This window comes from Hydra viridissima, unplaced genomic scaffold (genome assembly GCF_058129835.1).
Source record: "Hydra viridissima isolate aposymbiotic clone 2 unplaced genomic scaffold, HvirCarnegie_v1 scaffold_5, whole genome shotgun sequence".
Classification (NCBI taxonomy): Eukaryota; Metazoa; Cnidaria; class Hydrozoa; order Anthoathecata; family Hydridae; genus Hydra; species Hydra viridissima.
The window spans coordinates 16,044,667-16,063,312 of NW_028324304.1; the positions used below are offsets into that span (position 1 = coordinate 16,044,667).

At 31.9% G+C, this 18,646-nt stretch overlaps 1 protein-coding gene and 3 pseudogenes across 1 annotated transcript; all 4 read right to left on the reverse strand.

The window, feature by feature from the left end:
* Positions 1–7,185: 7,185 nt before the first annotated feature.
* On the reverse strand, positions 7,186–8,396 carry LOC149888948 (uncharacterized; annotated as a pseudogene).
* A 1,826-nt stretch (positions 8,397–10,222) lies between these two features.
* Positions 10,223–10,809, reverse strand: LOC149888949 (uncharacterized; annotated as a pseudogene).
* Positions 10,810–10,971: 162 nt separating this feature from the next.
* Positions 10,972–12,052, reverse strand: LOC149888950 (uncharacterized; annotated as a pseudogene).
* Positions 12,053–17,004: 4,952 nt separating this feature from the next.
* On the reverse strand, positions 17,005–18,333 carry LOC149888951 (zinc finger MYM-type protein 1-like). Its single transcript, XM_090088747.1, has one exon. It carries the CDS (start codon positions 18,292–18,294, stop codon positions 17,035–17,037), a length of 1,260 nt encoding a protein of 419 aa, XP_089944873.1. The 5' UTR covers positions 18,295–18,333; the 3' UTR covers positions 17,005–17,034.
* Between the last annotated feature and the right edge of the window lie 313 nt (positions 18,334–18,646).

Below are 18,646 nucleotides of genomic sequence, written 5' to 3' on the forward strand. Positions count from 1 at the left end.
AATAATTTTCTATAACTTTTCTAGCCTACATAATTGAGAGTGTTTCTTGACAAAATCTGCTTTGCCAACTTTTTGAAAAACGTATCCTTTAATAGGTACTAAAAGGTACTAAATACATAAACCGAAATATTTAATCAAATTTTTTTCTTTATCTATGAACTCAATTTCATCATCAATAACTAAAACTGAGGTGTGGGATTTTTAAACTTATTCATGTGAGCCAAAATATGATTTTCAAGGTCATATTCTACAAGAGTTGAGGTTTATCTTAGAGATTTTTTTATAAAACTTTTCTGGCCAACAATTTCCTAAAATTTTGGATAAAAAACTTCTGCATCACAATTAAAATTTTCAATAAATGTCTTTAATAGATCGAATGAATGCTTTGCATCATCTTCTGAGAACATGTACTTTGAAAGCTCATCTTTGATACATGGAGGGAAGCAAAGATCGTTTTCAACAAGTTTAATGCTTTTTTTAATAAAAGTTAGGAACACGCACGCTTGACATCAGTTGTTGCATTTGTTTGCTTTGTTGAAGAATTGCTATTAGAGTGTTTTTATATGACGTTTGAGTCCTTTCTCTGATTAACATTTTTTCACACTCTACTGGCAATTAAAATTGTTTGAAATGGTTCTACTCTCAATTTCTGAATGAAGAGCATCGCTACCATTAAGAAAGTTATCGTTTTCGGAAAAAGTATTTAATTCTAGATCTAGTGTCTCATTCTAGATATAAGAGAATTAATTAACTATTTCTCTCTTAACTATAAGTTCGCCATTTTTTAGATTTTAGTGCATTAGTTAGTAGTCTAGGCATGATAAAAAAGCTATTTTCAACACCAATTCGAACTTTTAACTTCTATTGTTTGAAAACAATCAAATGTTGTGCAAGCGGATTAAATGGCCTGACTATCTTTTATTATGGCTATGGTAAAAGTGACCAATAAGAGCCATTCAACGCTCTGCTATGATTATTCAAAACTCCAAGTGAATTAACTTTAGGCTTTGTAACTGCATGGTTTCTATCGTTGTCTCAGCTTTTGGGATCAGCGTTAAAAAATATATACGATATTCCAGTAATCTCGAAACCTCAGAGGTTCTTTTAATGTAGAACTTCATGGCAATGTTCCATTCTCATTGGATTCTCAAGGCCGTTTTTGCTCTTTAGACAGATACCAAACATGCCACTGAAACCTCTTTAATACAAGTGCTGAAATCTTTACCTGTAATTCGCAAAGATTGCATTATAAATAAATTCATATAAATACAAAGAGTAAATTCAGTTGTTTATACAAATAACGCGTGCATACATCAAGTAACCTATTATTGATTGTTTGTAATGTTAATACAATGTATCACAACTTCAATTTTAATATGTGTTTTTGACTGTTTGTGTGCACTCACTGTGTTTTACTCTACATGTTTTTTCATATTCTAACATTTGTTAACCTTATATTTTATGATTTGTCAGGCATATGATTAAAAACTTATAAATCCTATTAAAACGTTCTTTTAGGTCTAAGAAAACAAGGAGTAATCAAAAAGATTTTTGCACTTTCCAAATGAGGTTTTTGGGCTTAGTTCCTCTATGGAAACAATATATAGTGATGATAATATTTTAAAACAAATACACTCTCAAAGAATAATGGATCAAAAGCAGTTAAAATCGTAAATTATCCACAAATTTAATACAAGAGTTCAAAAATACAATTAATTACATAATAATTGCGATCAAAAATTAAATTTGCTTTACCTTTAGGTACAGCTCTCTTGGGTAGCAAAAGGAAATCAAAATAATCAAAAAATATAATTGCAGAAGGACCCCTCCTCTTTTTTGGTTAACAGAAGTTGGTTAGAGAAAATGTTCTATGGTGATTCTAATTGGAGTGGGTATAATAGTGCTATTAGTTCTAATAGTAGTTAACTAGTTTAAGATCTGAATCTTCTAGTCCTTGGAATTTTCATTCGGATTATCGTCGTGTTCCGGCTTCTGAATTAACTGATTATTAACCATCCAACTTTCGTTAACGAAACGATACAACCGATAATGAATGTTTTAGAGAAACCTTATATCGTTTCAAACGATAACGACCAATAGTTTTCTATTTAATCTTGTTTTGGTGACATAAAAAGCGGCGAAAAGCGATAATCGTTTATTTACACTTGATCAATTGTATCACTTTACAAGAAAAGTTTTTTGGTACTTCATACTTGAAAGATTTAAGTGAAATATTCAACATCCAACTTCAATTTGCAGCTTAAAATAACACAATATTCAAAATTTGAATACTAAAGTACCGTTTAATATTGAAGATTTTCAGGTGAATTAAAAACTTTTCTATGAATAAATAAAACATTGAAACAAGATGCAAAAATTAAGCCCAAACTAGTCGTAAGACCTAAGAAGCACCATTTTTAAAGAAGCTATATACAGTGGTTTTCATAAATTTAGACGAACTCATTTTTGAGAATAGAAATTTTTAGTTTTTTTACGATAAAACAATAACGAAAAAAGATTTTGGTTTAGTTTTTTTTCTATTTATTAGATATATACATACAAAATACAAAATTTAGAAAAATTTATAAAAAAATACAAATACTAACTAATAATTAGGTACAACTACATGGTATTAAAAAAATAAGGCAAAAAAATTATTCTAAAATTTAGACGCGCGATACATCAGGAGGCGTAATTTATGAACCAATCAATATTTATGTATCCGCCTTTTGCTTTAATACAACTAAGAACTCTTCTAGGCATAGACTCAACAAGATTTTAGCACATCGCTTCTGGTACTCTATACCAGGTCTCCTTAAGGACGTCCTTCAGCTGGCCTAGAGTGGAAATTTGAACCTTTGCCAATTCATGGTCAATCCAGGCCCAAATGTTTTCAATCGGGTTCAAATCAGGTGAGTATGGGGGCCACGGTATTTTCCTGATATTATTTTCGTTGAACCACTCCTTTGTATAGTATGCAGTATGTGCAGTAGCGCCATCTTGTTGAAGTTTCCATGTTTTATCATTCAGCATAAGTCAATTGATGGAGTTAGGTTGTTTTCCAGTACTTCTACTTATATTCTGGAGTTAATTCTTCCGGTGTATGTTTGGCACATACCAACACCTTTGTAATTGAAGCATGACCAGATTCCTATCGAGCCTCCTCCACTTTGTATTGTCGGTCTAATGTACCTGGCGTAATACTTTTTGTGAGCCCTTTTTTTGACTGTTATGTTAGATTTGCGATTGATAAGTTCAAAGTTACTCTCATCACTCCACATAATGTTTTTCCATTGTTCTATTGTCCAATACCTTCTTTCACAACACCATTTTAGTCTCCTTTGTTTATCATATGGACGTAGGGGCGGTTTCTTCAAAGCAGAGTAGACTCTAATCTTATATTTGATAAGTATTCGGCGGACTGTGCTTTGAGAAATAGATGTATTTCGCGTTGTATTGAATTCTGTGGTCAATTCTTTGTAACTAACTCTTGGATTAGCTCTGACAGCTCTAAATAGGGCACTACCGTCCTTTCTGGTGGTTGGCAAGGGTCTACCTGGCCTCGTTTTCTCGCTGGCATCACCAATGTGAAGAAAGTTTTGTTTCGTTGTCCGAACGCATTTCTCAGAAACTCCAATTAACCTGGTGATTTCTCTAATACTTTTGGTTCCTTTTTTGATGTGAGCAATAATTTGCCATCTTTCATCTTGAGTGATACGTCTTTTGCCCATTTTTCGCGTTTTTTAGTGCAAAACTAACTTAACTTTTGTTAATTTGTTATATAATGATTAGCTAATTCCAGGTAAGTCATATTTATATAAGGTTTTTTGACAAAATTAATTTAGGCCTATAAATGAGAAATATAGGAAACAAAACTACTAATTAACTATCAATTAACAAGATATAAGACTTTTTTGGTTGTGCGTCTAAATTTATGAATAAAATAAAATCAAGCTTATCAATTAACTTTTTTGTGTTAATTGGTATAACATGATTAATAAACATCCTGTAAAAAAAATTAAGGTACTCTATAACAGAGTTTCACTTCCTCTATTAAATTATATATCAAACATAGCAGTAGCAGTTTTATTTTATTTTTATTTTAAGTATTTTTTTACATATATGTAAAAAAAAAATAAGTCCATCTAAATTTATGAAAAACACAGTAGAAACGACGAAGAATACATAAAATGCTTACCTACTAATAATTAGAATATTTAAAACATTTTCTTATAGCAATTTTTAAATAGTTCTTTTTATGAAATAATGTATAGGTATATTATAGGTACTATATCATAACAACATAGAGACTTTCAGTTCCTGAAATCAGTTCGCTGACTTTCAAAAGCTGCAGATTAACTTCATCAAGTTCTTGCACATTATTATTATACGGTTTTTTAATGCTGTTGATGTACGGATCGGAAGTGTACAGAAGAGTATGAAATGCATCCTCACTTGTAACTGATCCAGAGCATTTTCTGCCTTAATGAAGGCGAAATTTTTTGTAATTCATATTACGGGATTCTTGCACATCTTCTGAAAATTGACCAAAAGGAAGTACTGCGAAATGCTTTATGATATTTTCTCCGTGAATTAAGATTTTGTGTGCTGAAGATGGCATATAATACCATCCATAATTGGTCACATAGATTCGGGCAGTTTCTATAGTATAAGTGCCAGAGCTTTCAGCATTTATCATAACATCTAAGGAGAGAGCTTGCAGAATCATGTAAAATCGCTTAATTAAATTTTCATCCACTCCAGTGATTTCAGCAGAGCAGCTTGCATTGTAAAAATATCTTTTAGTAGTATTACCATTATTGGTATTACCACTTACTTGTCTTGGTTTGTCAATGATCAACCCTAGCTCCTCACAAAAACGTATCGGTATTATTTAAGTCGACAAAAACGAACCGATGAAGGTGCCAGATTTGCCAAACAACTTCGCCAGTTACTTTATCAACTAATTTGATAGACAACAAAGAACTAATAAAGAAACTTGCATCAGAAATAAATTTTGATTCCTCTGGAAGTTTCTGGTTGTACTGGCTTTGGTAAGAGAAATCATCACAGCTCCATTAGCTATATAAAAGTAAATATTTAAATTCAATACTGTACACGGAATCTATGGTCAAAATTCTAGCTACATTATGATCCAATAAATCTTGCAGTTCCAGAATTTTCGCATGTGTGTTTGTAATTTCTATTGCAGAAAATGCTGGATAACAGGTCTGTTTAATTTCTTGCATTTTATAATATGTTGGAAGTATGGAACAGTTTCGTTCATTTGTCACCTTCCTCATGTACAAATATTGTGCTTTTGTTAAATCTAAATTGATAAACACGCTGGTTGCTTCCTCATTCTTTAGCATATTTTTCTAGCTTACGTTTTCCATGAAACTCAATATTAAGTTTTTTTTGTCTATATCAGCAATCCTTAATGATTCCCCATGTTTTGATTCTTCTTCTCCTATTGAACGCAACGCCTAAATGTATTTATTAAAGATGTGCTCGAATCCATATTCCTTAAGTAACATGGTACTTTTTCTTATTTTGGTGGATTCTGACGAACCTCCATAAGACACGCTCGGTCTTCCTCGTTTTTCAAAAGAAGTAGATAGGGTGGAGTTGGTAATCGCCTCTTCCGAGTTTGGTAAAGATACACAATATTCAGAATCCAACCAATCATTGTTCTTAGATAAAATAAAAAAGCTTTCTTTTTCTATGACACCTGTATCCATCGTTTATTAAGGGATGGAATAATGTGCTTTTGATTACCAGTAATGATGAAACACAAGTTGCCCTCATAAATTTGATAACTTCTTTTAAAATTGTTAACAGTACCTCAACTGTCCTTGCTCCATTAATGTAGGAAAGTAATAATTAACATTTTGAAGACTTAAAAGTTTTCATTTTAACAAGTCACTGAAGTATTTTCATTCATTTATTTGTTCAAACAATTACTCCTAAACCTAACCATATAAATAAAATTGTTTAATTTTACTAAAGTCTTCATAAAATGAGCTTTTCAAAAATTTACAATACTTTGTAATTATTCCTAGAAAGTTTTGTACAAAATTAACTTTTAAAGTGATGAAGCGAGCAGATTTGAACTAAACATCCACAAAAGTAGTATACAGTAGGGCTTCAAAAATTTTGTGAAAATAACTTTTTAGTCTCTTCAGATGGAAGGCTACCATCTACTTTTATCAACACTAAATTGTAAGATTTTCCTTCCATGTAGGCATCAACATTTAGTAACCTTTGGTTATTCACACTTGTATATTCAATAGCCGTCAAGCTAATATGTTTTTCACGTAAATCGTGAACTACTTCTTTTTTCATTTCGATTGCGAAATCACTAATATATTTTAAAATTGCTTTGTGATCCTTTAGTGGATTAGGGTCTAGATTGATGAAAGATTTTCTAATGATTTGATAACTAGCTGTTGCATGAATGCTAAAGCCATCCTGGAATACATTGATGCCCTAGTCTCTTTTTCTACCAATTCTGTCATTTCTCTTTCCCTTTTTACAGGTAATAACGTATTTTTTTCTTCAATAATTGTCATTTTATCACGTTGAGACTTTAAGTGAGCTCTGAGCTCAGAAGTTGATCCGCCAGTACATTCAACAACTTTTTTACTTAAATTACATATGGCAGATTCTTGACCACCTTTTGTAAAGTCATCCCAAACTGAGAACGTTTTGGTCGACATATTTCTTTGTTATTGAATTAAAGATTAATCAGTCAAAAACATTTTTACAAACTAGACTGTTAACAAATATAGGGTAGACCTGGGCAAGTTGGCCCGCTTTTTTTTCTTTACTTCCTAACTTTTTCGTATTTCATATTTTATTTTGTTTCTTAATGGGAGAAGGTTGCTAAAACTATATACAATCAAAAAGTGTATTATTAAAAGCTTATATTAGTTTGTGATTATTATTAAAATGCTATATTTAAGGAGATGATCCTTGGGCCAATGTGCCCCTTTTTTTGGGGTAAGTTAGTCCATGGGTTGGGGCAGATTGACCCTCAAAATAATTTCTAGTTCAATTTTAGGTAAGAAAGGTGCATACAGTGAAAACAATTATATATAAATGAACAATCGTTATTTTATCAAAGGATTTAATATGGTTACATACTATGGTTACATAATATTTGGTCACAGGTTAGTCACTGTGTTAATCTAATGGGACTAAAAGATCATTACAGTATAAAAGTTCAAAAAATAGACCCTTGAGTTCTTTTTCTACGCAAGTCATATGTGCCCACTGATGGCAGATTGAACACTGAATCCACTCTGCGTCAGGAAGACTGTTTGAGAAAGGTTTGAGGCATCTAAGACACAAAGCATCTTCGTTCTTATCTTCAATGTCATCTTTCTCATCTTTCTTGTTTGGTTTCTTTCTCTTAGTTTGACAAGATTGAATCATGATGGTTTTAGGATTATCTGGATCACCTGCTTTGTTAGAGAATAGTTTTTTAGTATATGTTTTATTTTTTTGTTTCAAAACCCTTTCTTTTTTTTCTTTTAATGTCTTCTGTTCATGCTCCAAGGCTTTCTTAAAAGGGGTATCTGTTAAATAGCAGAAACTCGGTTCCGATTTTTAGGCCTATTTATTCTCTGTTTTCGAGGCTTAGCTTTTTCAAAAGGCCTTACTTCTTCAGGAGATGGTGAAAGTAAAGGGTTAGGAGTGGCACCTGGTATTTCATTAAATCTGGAAAATTTTCTTTCTTTGAAGTAGACAGAAAGGCAGTCGATTTATTGAGATTTGTTTGTTTGGAAGTGTTGTAATCTGCAGTGGAGAAATCAACATCAAGATCTGATCTATCTGATGTATAAGACGGCAAAAAGTCAATTTCTGAAAAATTATCTCTGTTAAATGGATAAACTCCCGTTTACTTGGAAGCCGTTCATTATGGTCCTTGGAGTTGTAGCGTTAGGATTTGCGGTTCTTACTACACCAGTTACATCATAGATAGTCATAGGTCGTTTGTTTACAGTTATCCACGCATTGCACGCTGAGTTAACAAACTTTTTAAAAGGACCATAAACACTTCTATCCAGTGGCTGTAGCTTATGGCTACAGTGTGCTTGAAAGGATAAAAGTCAGATCCCATTTTCTTTGCAAAAATCAAGAACTGGTGCATCAAGATCAGAGCTGTGGTTGTCAATCATATCTAGACAAGAACGGTTGTTTGAGCAACGTGTGTGAATGGCAAAATGTTTGATAAATTTTAAAAAAGTTTTCTCTGTCATCCAGCCTGAGGAATGGGCTGATCCATCACAACCTATTGGTCCATCACGAATAAAGTAGAACTTAAAATTAACTCTTGGAAAGATAAAACATGGGGGCACACTATTGCCAATCGCATTAACCACCAAAGCCATAGTCACTAATGCTTCTCTTTCGGCATATGTTTATCGACCTATCTGGGGAAAGCCTCTGCGAGCGACGATACGGTTTGATCGTTGTACAGTTATGATTCCGGTCTCATCAATATTCCATATGTCTGCAGGGGTCACTTTCAACCTTGTCAAAATATTACTTAAGTTGTCAAAAAATATTTTATTATTATGCTGATTAAAGCCAGTGCAGCGGGTTAAACTTGTTGCTTAAGGAGAACAAATAGAAAGTTTTGGATGCCTTTTCAAAAATTCTTTAAACCATTCACACCCTACAATTAGTAACTCTCTCCATGATTGGGAAATGTTTCTGCTGCTGGCAAGAGCGTATGTACGCAAAGCGTCTGATCTCCTTAGGAGAAAGACCATAGTATAATATACTATGGTCTTTCTCCTAAGGAGGTCAGACGCTTTTTTTTTCAGGTATTTAACCTGATCAAGAAGACTTGCTTGAGCAATAACTTCTAAAAGCAAGTGACATATACTATTAGTATATGTCACTTGCTTTTAGAAGGTATTGCTCAAGCAAGTCTTCTTGATCAGGTTAAATACCTAAAAAGAAAGTAGAATTAGCCTACACTTTGCATAAATATTCTTTTTAACTATTCCAGTTGTGTTTTATATTGAACAATGTGTGCATGGATCTTTACTTATGTTATAGAAACAAACTATCAAATTCAAGTTAGAAATTAAGCACAAAAATTATTATACCTGAAATTTTGTAGTGAAGCGAAACTTGTTCTAAGGTTTTCTGTTTGATTTAGGAGGTTGTAGATCTCTTAGTGCAATAGTTACTTCATTAACTTCAGTAAGCTGAGGTGTTTAAAAGTAGCAACAATCTGGCATTCATTTTTATTATCCGAAAATTAAGGAATCACTGAGTTCTCATGAATCACCTTAGTTTGAACTGAAGCATTACTAGCAGAAGGTTATCCATTTTACTTCCTAAAGTCTTCCGTGATATTTTGACTTCTGTACTAACTTTTCTAGTTGATTTTTTTTATTCTGTAACTAGTATTACTTCAAGTAAAATTGTATCTTGCGACACTTTTCTTTGTTCTGAAAACATCGTTTCACACATATGTAAGATATACAGTACTGTGAATAAGTTTTACCCCACTTATTAAAACTCATGTTTTTTAAACAGATTTTGAATAATAGCTTCGGATTATTTTTTCATTTTAAATAATGTCTAACTTCAAACAATACTAAACACTATTTTAACAAACAAAAGCAATATTTATCAAAATTTTACATAGATTTTTGTATTTAGATATCTAACATGTTTATTTTTATTGTATGCTAATCTGAACCCAATTCGTATCAGCTCGTTTGCTTTTAGTTTGCTCTTGCATTTTTGTTTATTTATTGTTGTGAAGGCGTCATATTAGATGATAGTACAGTTTACAAAGATATTTCATAGATGCTTTGTGTTTAATATTATTTTTTGTTTTTTTAAGAGCGAAATTTTTTTTTTGTTTTGTTTTGTTTTTTTTCTTTTGTATTATTATTTTTATTGTTATTTAAGTAATAAAATGGGTAAAAACTTAATAAAATGGGTAAAAATAGAATAGAATGAGACGATCGAATTTTTTACTGATCGAAGCTATTTAGAATCGAATTTGAACTTTCTTTGTTAGGATAGAATCATTTACAGTCGATTTTTTTAGGATCGAATTTTTTTAATTAAGTGATTAAAACTTGTTTCAGTCGAATAATATAAAACCACCATCTAGAACCGAATCTTCCAAAATCGAATCAGTTAAATAAATAAAAAATTTAATGTATGCAATAGTATATTAAATAGTACATTATATAAACACATTTATAAAATCTGCTGTTGGTCCTCTGTATACTGGACAGTGATTAATAGAACTACTTTGAATAGCTTCAGCACATCGCTGGCATAGGCAAAGATGGCGGCAAGGAAAAACAACAACTTGAAGATTGTTGAAGAGACAAACTTTGCAGACATTTTCAATTGGTCTTTCCACCACAGCAGCTTGTCCATTTGATTGAGATTCTTCATCAACAGTTTGTTCTTAAAAAAAAGTGTAAATATAAAACGTCTAACTAGTAGATGGTCTTAACAGATGTCAAAAACAACAACAACAAACCCCTAACATGAATACAATGCAGTAAATACTTTTTGTTTATTGTTAAAAATTTTAACTAATTATCTAACCTGTTCAATGATTTCTTGAACTTCCTGATCACTTGGCATTTTCATATCGTTGCAGAGGAATGATGCAGCTTCAAGAAATTTGGTTGCAGTCCATTCAAAACTTGCAAGCTTTTCTTTGTACCCACGAAGGCGCTCATGCTACTTTTGACAATCTTGACGCAGATTTCTTCTAGGTTGGGAACCATTTTGGATCTGGAGCATCTCAACTTCCATTGAATAGACGACCTATTTAAAATTGATATTTTAAAGATAGTTTTAAGGATAGGATCTCAACTGCTAAATCAAAACACTAAAGTGCTATTATATAAAGACTTAAATTTTGTTGAAGTTCATCCAAGAAACGCCAAAACCCAGGGTTTGCCGTCATTGAACGATTCATCTTGGAGTGTAAGGATTCAGACACGTTGTTAGTACGATGACGCAGGCCATGAACAGAAAACATCTCGGGAGATTTTCGGAGCATCCACTACCTTTCGTAATACTGAACAAACTTTTTCATTTTTTCTTTAACAGCAATGTCACTGTGATGGTTAGCTTCAGCTTTTAGTTTTTCAACTTCAGGCCTTACTAAAATTAGGTGGTAGCAAGCACATGAAAATAAACTTACGAAACCATTTTCTGATGAATGGGTCATTATTCCTTGTGTATTCCACCTACAAACCAATGGCTTTAATCTTTTTGAGAATTGCCTGGGCATAATGAAATCTGCAACCGGTTACTCTTATGTTTGGAAAAACAGCTTTGGCAGAGTTATTGATGGCAGTTTCATAGTCAGCCATCACAGTCTGTGGCACTAAAGTTGGAGAAAGTTCGCGAAGCTTTTTAAAAACACATAGGTAGAGACCTTCTTTTCGCACAGTCATTAAGACATGCAGAACAGGCACGATCATTGTTCCTAACTCCAGTGAAATATTGAACAGCTGAATTATAGCTTAAAAATGATTTACCTGACAAATATGTCAGCAATGTTGAAGAACAAAAGAACAAAGCTAGTTGATCCTCAAACTCTGCAAGGCCTTTGTAGATGTTAGAAAATGGATTGGGCTGCAACATGTTTAGAACTGCTTCATTTGGAGATTTAGGGTTTGTGTTGTAGCGACTTCTTCGTGCACTCTGTAGAACTTGTTCACACTTTCTGAAAGTAAGTGCAGCCTTAACACATTCATTTGAAGACTGGATGACATTGTTGAAGGTAGCTGTGTATTTGAAGCCATGTCTCGCATTTTCTCAAGAACTGGCAGATGATCAAAAGTTTGGGCCTTAGTTCCACAAATGTGACCATGTATTGTCAAGTAAATTAGTTAACAAAACTATTTTTGCACTTCCGTCACAAAGATGACGGTGCTTACATTAAGATACACAAAACCATTGTTTTCCTTATTTTTGATGTAGCCAAAGTCCCTGCAACATGCACAAATGTTTTCCGTTTGTCACCTTCAATATTTTTGTATTCCATTTTGCTATTTTAAATTTAAACAAAACTTGATATATTTTCACATGCATTCGTTGGATTTTACGATGTTTACATGAAGTTTTGCAACAACAAAAAATATATTATTTTTGAAAATAATAAAAACCTTTTTTTTTGAAAGGATCATGTACACTTTAACCTTTAACACAAAAACCAGTTTGAAAAAATTATGCCATATTTGAACTGCATCACAAATGCATTAAAATTACAGTTGTAAAAAAATTCGCTTGTAAAAAAACTCGATGCTTAACTAATCGGCTGTGAAAAGTAATTAAGTTTTAAAATTACAAATTCGATTGTAAAAAAATCGATTGTACAAATTCGACCGTAAAAAACTCGATGCTAATTTATTCGGTTGTGAAAAGTAATTGGGTTTTCTTAAAGTTTTTTTAGTTTCATTAAACTTTTAATGATATTCGATCATCTCGTTCTATGTTCAAGAAATTCGATTCTAGAAATTAGTTAAATCTTTTTCGATTCTAAGCAGTTTTTACACAATTCGGTTCAAGAACATTTTCACAAATTCGGTTCTGGCATTGAACGCCAAAAATTATCGTGCTTCATGAAGAAGGTTATTCTCAACGACAAATTGTCCAAAAAACAAAATATTCAAGGACAGCCATTAGAGAAAATAAAAACAAAATTAAAAACACGGGATCTCTTGAGGATAAAGTTCGAAGTGGAAGACCTCCAAAGCTTACAAAACATGACATAAAGTATTTTAAAAATAAGTCTCTGCGAAATTGGAAAAAAACCTCCAGTGAACTATCCCAAGACATTCAGGCTGCGACTGGGACAAGTGTTTCCTCATCTTAAATTCGACGACGTTTGCTAAAACCTGGATTAAGAGGGTGTGTTACAGTTCGAAAGCCTTTACAACGTCGTGGCAATAAAGAAAAAAGACATAAATATGCAAAACAGCATAATAATTGGACGCAAGGAATGTTAAACCGTGTACTATACACAGATGAATCAAAATTTGAATTGTTCAGTAGCAGAAGACGACAGTATGTAAGAAAAAGGGAAGGAGAGGCTTATCGCCCTGATTGTCTACATCCAACAATCAAGCATTGGTGAGGTTCTGTTTTAGTTTGGGGTTGTATTTCATCATCTGGAGTAGGTTATTTAATCAGAATTGATGGCAAACTGACAGGAGAACAGTATAAAGAAATTTTAAGACATCATGCAATACCATCTGGCATAAGACTAATTGGTAATAATTTCATTCTACAGCAAGACAATGATCCCAAACATAGTTCCTGAGTGGCCAAAAAATATTTACAGAACATCTGTGAGGAGGGAGTTCTCGAAGTAATGAACTGGCCTCCTCAAAGTCCAGATTTGAACATTATTGAATGTGTTTGGGATTATTTGGATAAAAAAAAGACTGAATATAACCCCAGAAATGTCGAAGAATGTTATCGAATATTAAAAAGAGAGTGGGACAATATTCCACAAAACTTCATTACAAATTTATATGAATCAAATCCCAGGAGATTCGCTTCTGTGATCAATGCAAAAGGCGGACATACGAAATATTAATTGTTCTTTCTTTTTGTATCATATTTTATCAAATTATTTTTAGATATTTTTGTTTATAATGTATGTGTCTATAAACCTGATTTTTATTTTCTTCATAAGTCCTTCATATTTTTACGATAAATTCAAAAATAATTATAAACTTATGGTGGGCTAAAACTTATTCACAGTACTGTATATACTGTATATGTAAGATATATATCAAAGTTATACATACATACATACATACACACACACACACACACACACACACACACACACACACACACACACACACACACACACACACACACCACACATATACATACATACATACATACATACATACATACATACATACATACATACATACATACATACATACATACATACATACATACATACATACATACATACATACATACATACATACATACATACATACATACATACATACATACATACATACATACATACATACATACATACATACATACATACATACATACATACATACATACATACATACATACATACATACATACATACATACATACATACATACATACATACATACATACATACATACATACATACATACATACATACATACATACATACATACATACATACATACATACATACATACATACATACATACATACATACATACATACATACATACATACATACATACATACATACATACATACATACATACATACATACATACATACATACATACATACATACATACATACATACATACATACATACATACATACATACATACATACATACATACATACATACATACATACATACATACATACATATGAAATAGAGCAAATAGTTATTATTTTTCATTACCTACGCATTATAAAACCTTGATTGCGCTAACATAGTTTTGAAATGCCTATTTATTTATTAGGATAATTCTTCTCTAACATATTTTAACTAATGTGTGTTGAAACTTACAATTAAGTAGGGGAGAGGGGGGCACGTTGATACACATTTTACATTTTCTGGCATTAAAAGCTAAATATTATGTAGTTTCGCATAAAAAAGATCGTTTGTAGTTATGCGTAAACGCCGATATATCTTTGTAAAATTCAACACAATTTATATACGAATTAATTCCCTAGACATTCACTCATCTTTTCACACATACAATTATTTATAAGTAACGCTATAAGGCATTCACACATCTTTTCACACATACAATTATTTACAAGTAACGCTATAATGACATATCTTTTACGCACATAACTATTCACAAGTAACGCTATAATGAAACATCTTTTACGCACCCAATTATTCTCAAGTAACGCTATAACAATTGCACTCTCCCTTGGTCATAACGACCACTTCACCTCATGGACTATATCGCTCAGGTGACATCCTTTTTCGGGTGCTTCTTCGCAACATTGGCGTCTGGTTTGTCTCGTCTTCAGGCAACACAACGCACAATTCTTCATCATCTTCTAGATCCTCATTCCACTTGTTATCAACTCTGACGGGTCTTAGGTCGCTTATGTGTCGGCATACTCTGTCCACTTCTACCGTTTGCTCCGATATGATTCCTGTAATTCTTTCAATCTTGTATTGAGAGTCGCATTGGTTGTCCGGGTGCTTTACCCATACTTTATCGCCAAGTTTAAACTTGATGGTGATCTTCTCATGAGGTTCATATGCGTTTTTATCGTCGTCAATTCCTGTAACTCTAATTTCGTATTGGTATAATTTATTTGCGGATGCTGTAGATGACTTACAATAGTCTTTTGGACCAGGGGCGATTCTAGGAAAAATACGAGGGGGGAGGGGGGGCGGTGAAATATAATAAAAATACCGACTCAAAAATCCGTCACGTGACATTTTGAGAATTTATTTTTTCTCTGTATCCATTATTCATAAGCACGTTTTTTTGGAACGATACATTAAGACAATAGGCGGATAAAATCTCACCAGTGAATCTTTTTAGTCAACTAGATATTTTAAAATTTGAATTTCGCAGCAAAATGTACACTCGTCGACTAACCGTTTTGGGTTAAGTGCAAAAATTTAGTTTTCAAAAAAAATGTTCACTTACCAGGCTAAATTTAGGTTACCAGTTATTTAAATATTATTAGGGTACCTAATAATATTTAAAAGACTTTTCGAAAGAAAATTAAAATTACATTATAATATTCATATAATAACATAAAAAATTAAAGATCTATAAAAGTTTGATTTTTTCAAACTTTTATTCATCTTTGCTTAACGGAAGACCTTTTCTTAACAACACAATTAATATAAATTTTGTCAGTAATATCTTTTTCACAACTTAACATCATTAGTAAACTTAATCTTTCAGTAGTCATAGTAGAGCGCAAACTATTTTTAACCAACTTTGATTTACTAAACGTACGTTCAATTTGATGCCATAGATTATGGAGCTGGTAAAGCTAGGCGACATAACTGATTTGCCCAAGGTAATAAATTCTTCAACTCGTGAGATTTCTCAATTACTTCCATTATTGTTGCTAAACATGAACATTGATGACATCATATCTCCCAATTAGCTGCAACTGCATCAAAGTCTAATAAATAGCCAGCTTGACTCTTAGGAGGAAAAAGTGAAAATGTTTTTTCTAAATTTTCTGGTGAAGCAGCTGTAAACTTTAGCGGAATATGTCAGATACCAAAAATCGGCTTGAGTTTCTCAATGAAGACTTTAAGATTTTGATTTGACAAACTTAAAAGAGTATTTAAAACTTGATTAAATTGTTAAAAGTTAACAAATCAATGTTTGCAGAATTATCAGAATTATCATCAATTTTTTTAGGCATGCTTCTAACACTGTGATATCGTTTATAATCTGCATCTGGATCAACTCCATACAATTGAGCAGTTTTTTTTGAGCTTTCAATTAAGTTATTCATATTATCAGAATCTGATCTTATATTTTTTAAGAAAGAAACAGTACTTTTTATTAGTACTATTGCATCACATATATTCAATTCTTTTGTTTCTAAATGTTCGGTTAAATATTTAAGTTTGTACATGATGTTTTTCATGAACATTAACAAGGCAAAGAAATCAAAACTTAATATCTTTTTTTTTAATCCAAGAGCTTTAGTTTTTGTTAAACTATTAAAATTATCTGAAATTGTTATGTCTTTTAATGTATCAACAATTGGATTTAGCGATGTCCATACAGATTTTATACTTTGTGCTAGAGCAGTCCATCTTGTTTTCGATAGATTTCTTAGCTGTAAACTTCTTTCAATTTTTATTATACGGTCTGTTAAATCTTTGAACCTTTTTGTACTGGATGAAAAAAATACATAAATATTTTCAAGTACATTTATAAATTCTCCAATTACAGGACTAGCATTACAAATATGCTCAAGAAAGGTATTTAATCGATGTGCTTGACATGGTATATATGGAACAGCGTGGCCGACAAATTAAATAAAGCAATGCTGAGCTCCTTTAATACGTACGCTCATATTGCTAGCAAAATCATACGATTGAAACGCTACATTATCAGTGTTAATTTTATGTCTTACTAGACAGTCATAAATATATTTAGCAATTTCATATACAGTTTTTGTAGCTGATTCAATAGCATCAAACAATCGTTCATTAGCTTTGCCGTTTGAATCAATATACCTTATACATACAGCCAATTGATATTTGTTAGATATATCTGGTGTGGTATCAGCCATAACAGAAAATAGTTCTGATTTGGAAACTTCTTGAATTATAGTTTTTCGAGTTTCTGTAGCAAGAAGATCTATAAATTCATTTTTGGATTGACATCCAAGATATGTAACATGGTGAGTACGCATATTTTTATCACTAAGCCATCTTTTTATGATTGCATTGTGTCTAGAAAGGAAAAGAACTATTTGATAAAAGTTGCCATCTTGAGACTCATTTTCTTTTTCTTTGAGGCTGCGAAAAGCCAACCCTTGTCTTCCTAAAGTGCGGGCCACATCAATCAAAATTCCAACTGCTTTTCTATTAAACTCTTGTTCATAGTTTTCACGTATTGCCAGTTCTCGACCAGACTTGTTAAAAATTAAATCAACACCAATTGATTGGCTAGTAAATGCACAATAATCTAACATAACTCTTTTATGAGATACAGATGAAAAATGTTGACTCAATTTTCCCTTTTTTAACTTTCCTCTGCTTTTCTTTTTCTGCCATTGCCTTACACCACTATTAACCCAAGCATTGTTTTTATTTATTTGAGAAAATAATGAACAGACAAAACAAAATACAGAATCATCTACAATGCTATACTCCAGCATAGGAAATTCATTAAACCATATAGGAGTAAAGTATTGTTGTTTATTTACTGAAATGTTGTTGTCTCTAGGATATCTGGCCAGTTTAGGTTGATGGGGTCCTAATGATATTAAAAATTTTCGTTGTAACATTTTTAAATTGTGAATGCGTTTACCTGGATCATGTTCCACAAAACTATCTTTTGCACTAATGTTGTTATGTTCATTTCCATTCATTAATTTATCTGATACTTTTGTGGCGTAACTTATGTAATCACTTATACCATTTCTAATACTTGATATGTATTCTATACGATTGATCAAAAAGATTACAGGGTTTGGACACTTTGAATTCTTAACATTGTTTAAAATTTCGTTATATTGCTCAAATTCTTGACTTATGGCTTGTAATTTCCAATACAAGATATCCATAGGTGTTTTTTCGTCTCAACATCATCAATAATTTGTTTTTCATTAGCTAGTTGGCTTCTTTTTTCAGAGCATAAAAAGATCATTTATAGTTATGCGTAAACGCCGATATATCTTTGTAAAATTCAACACAATTTATATACAAATTAATTCCCTAGGCATTCACACATATCTTTTCACACATACAATTATTTACAAGTAACGCTATAAGGCATCCACACATATCTTTTCACACATACAATTATTTACAAGTAACACTATAAGGACATATCTTTACGCAAACAATTATTCACAAGTAACGCTAAAATTACATATTATGATTAGAGTGGAAATAATAACTTGTACATGTTACACT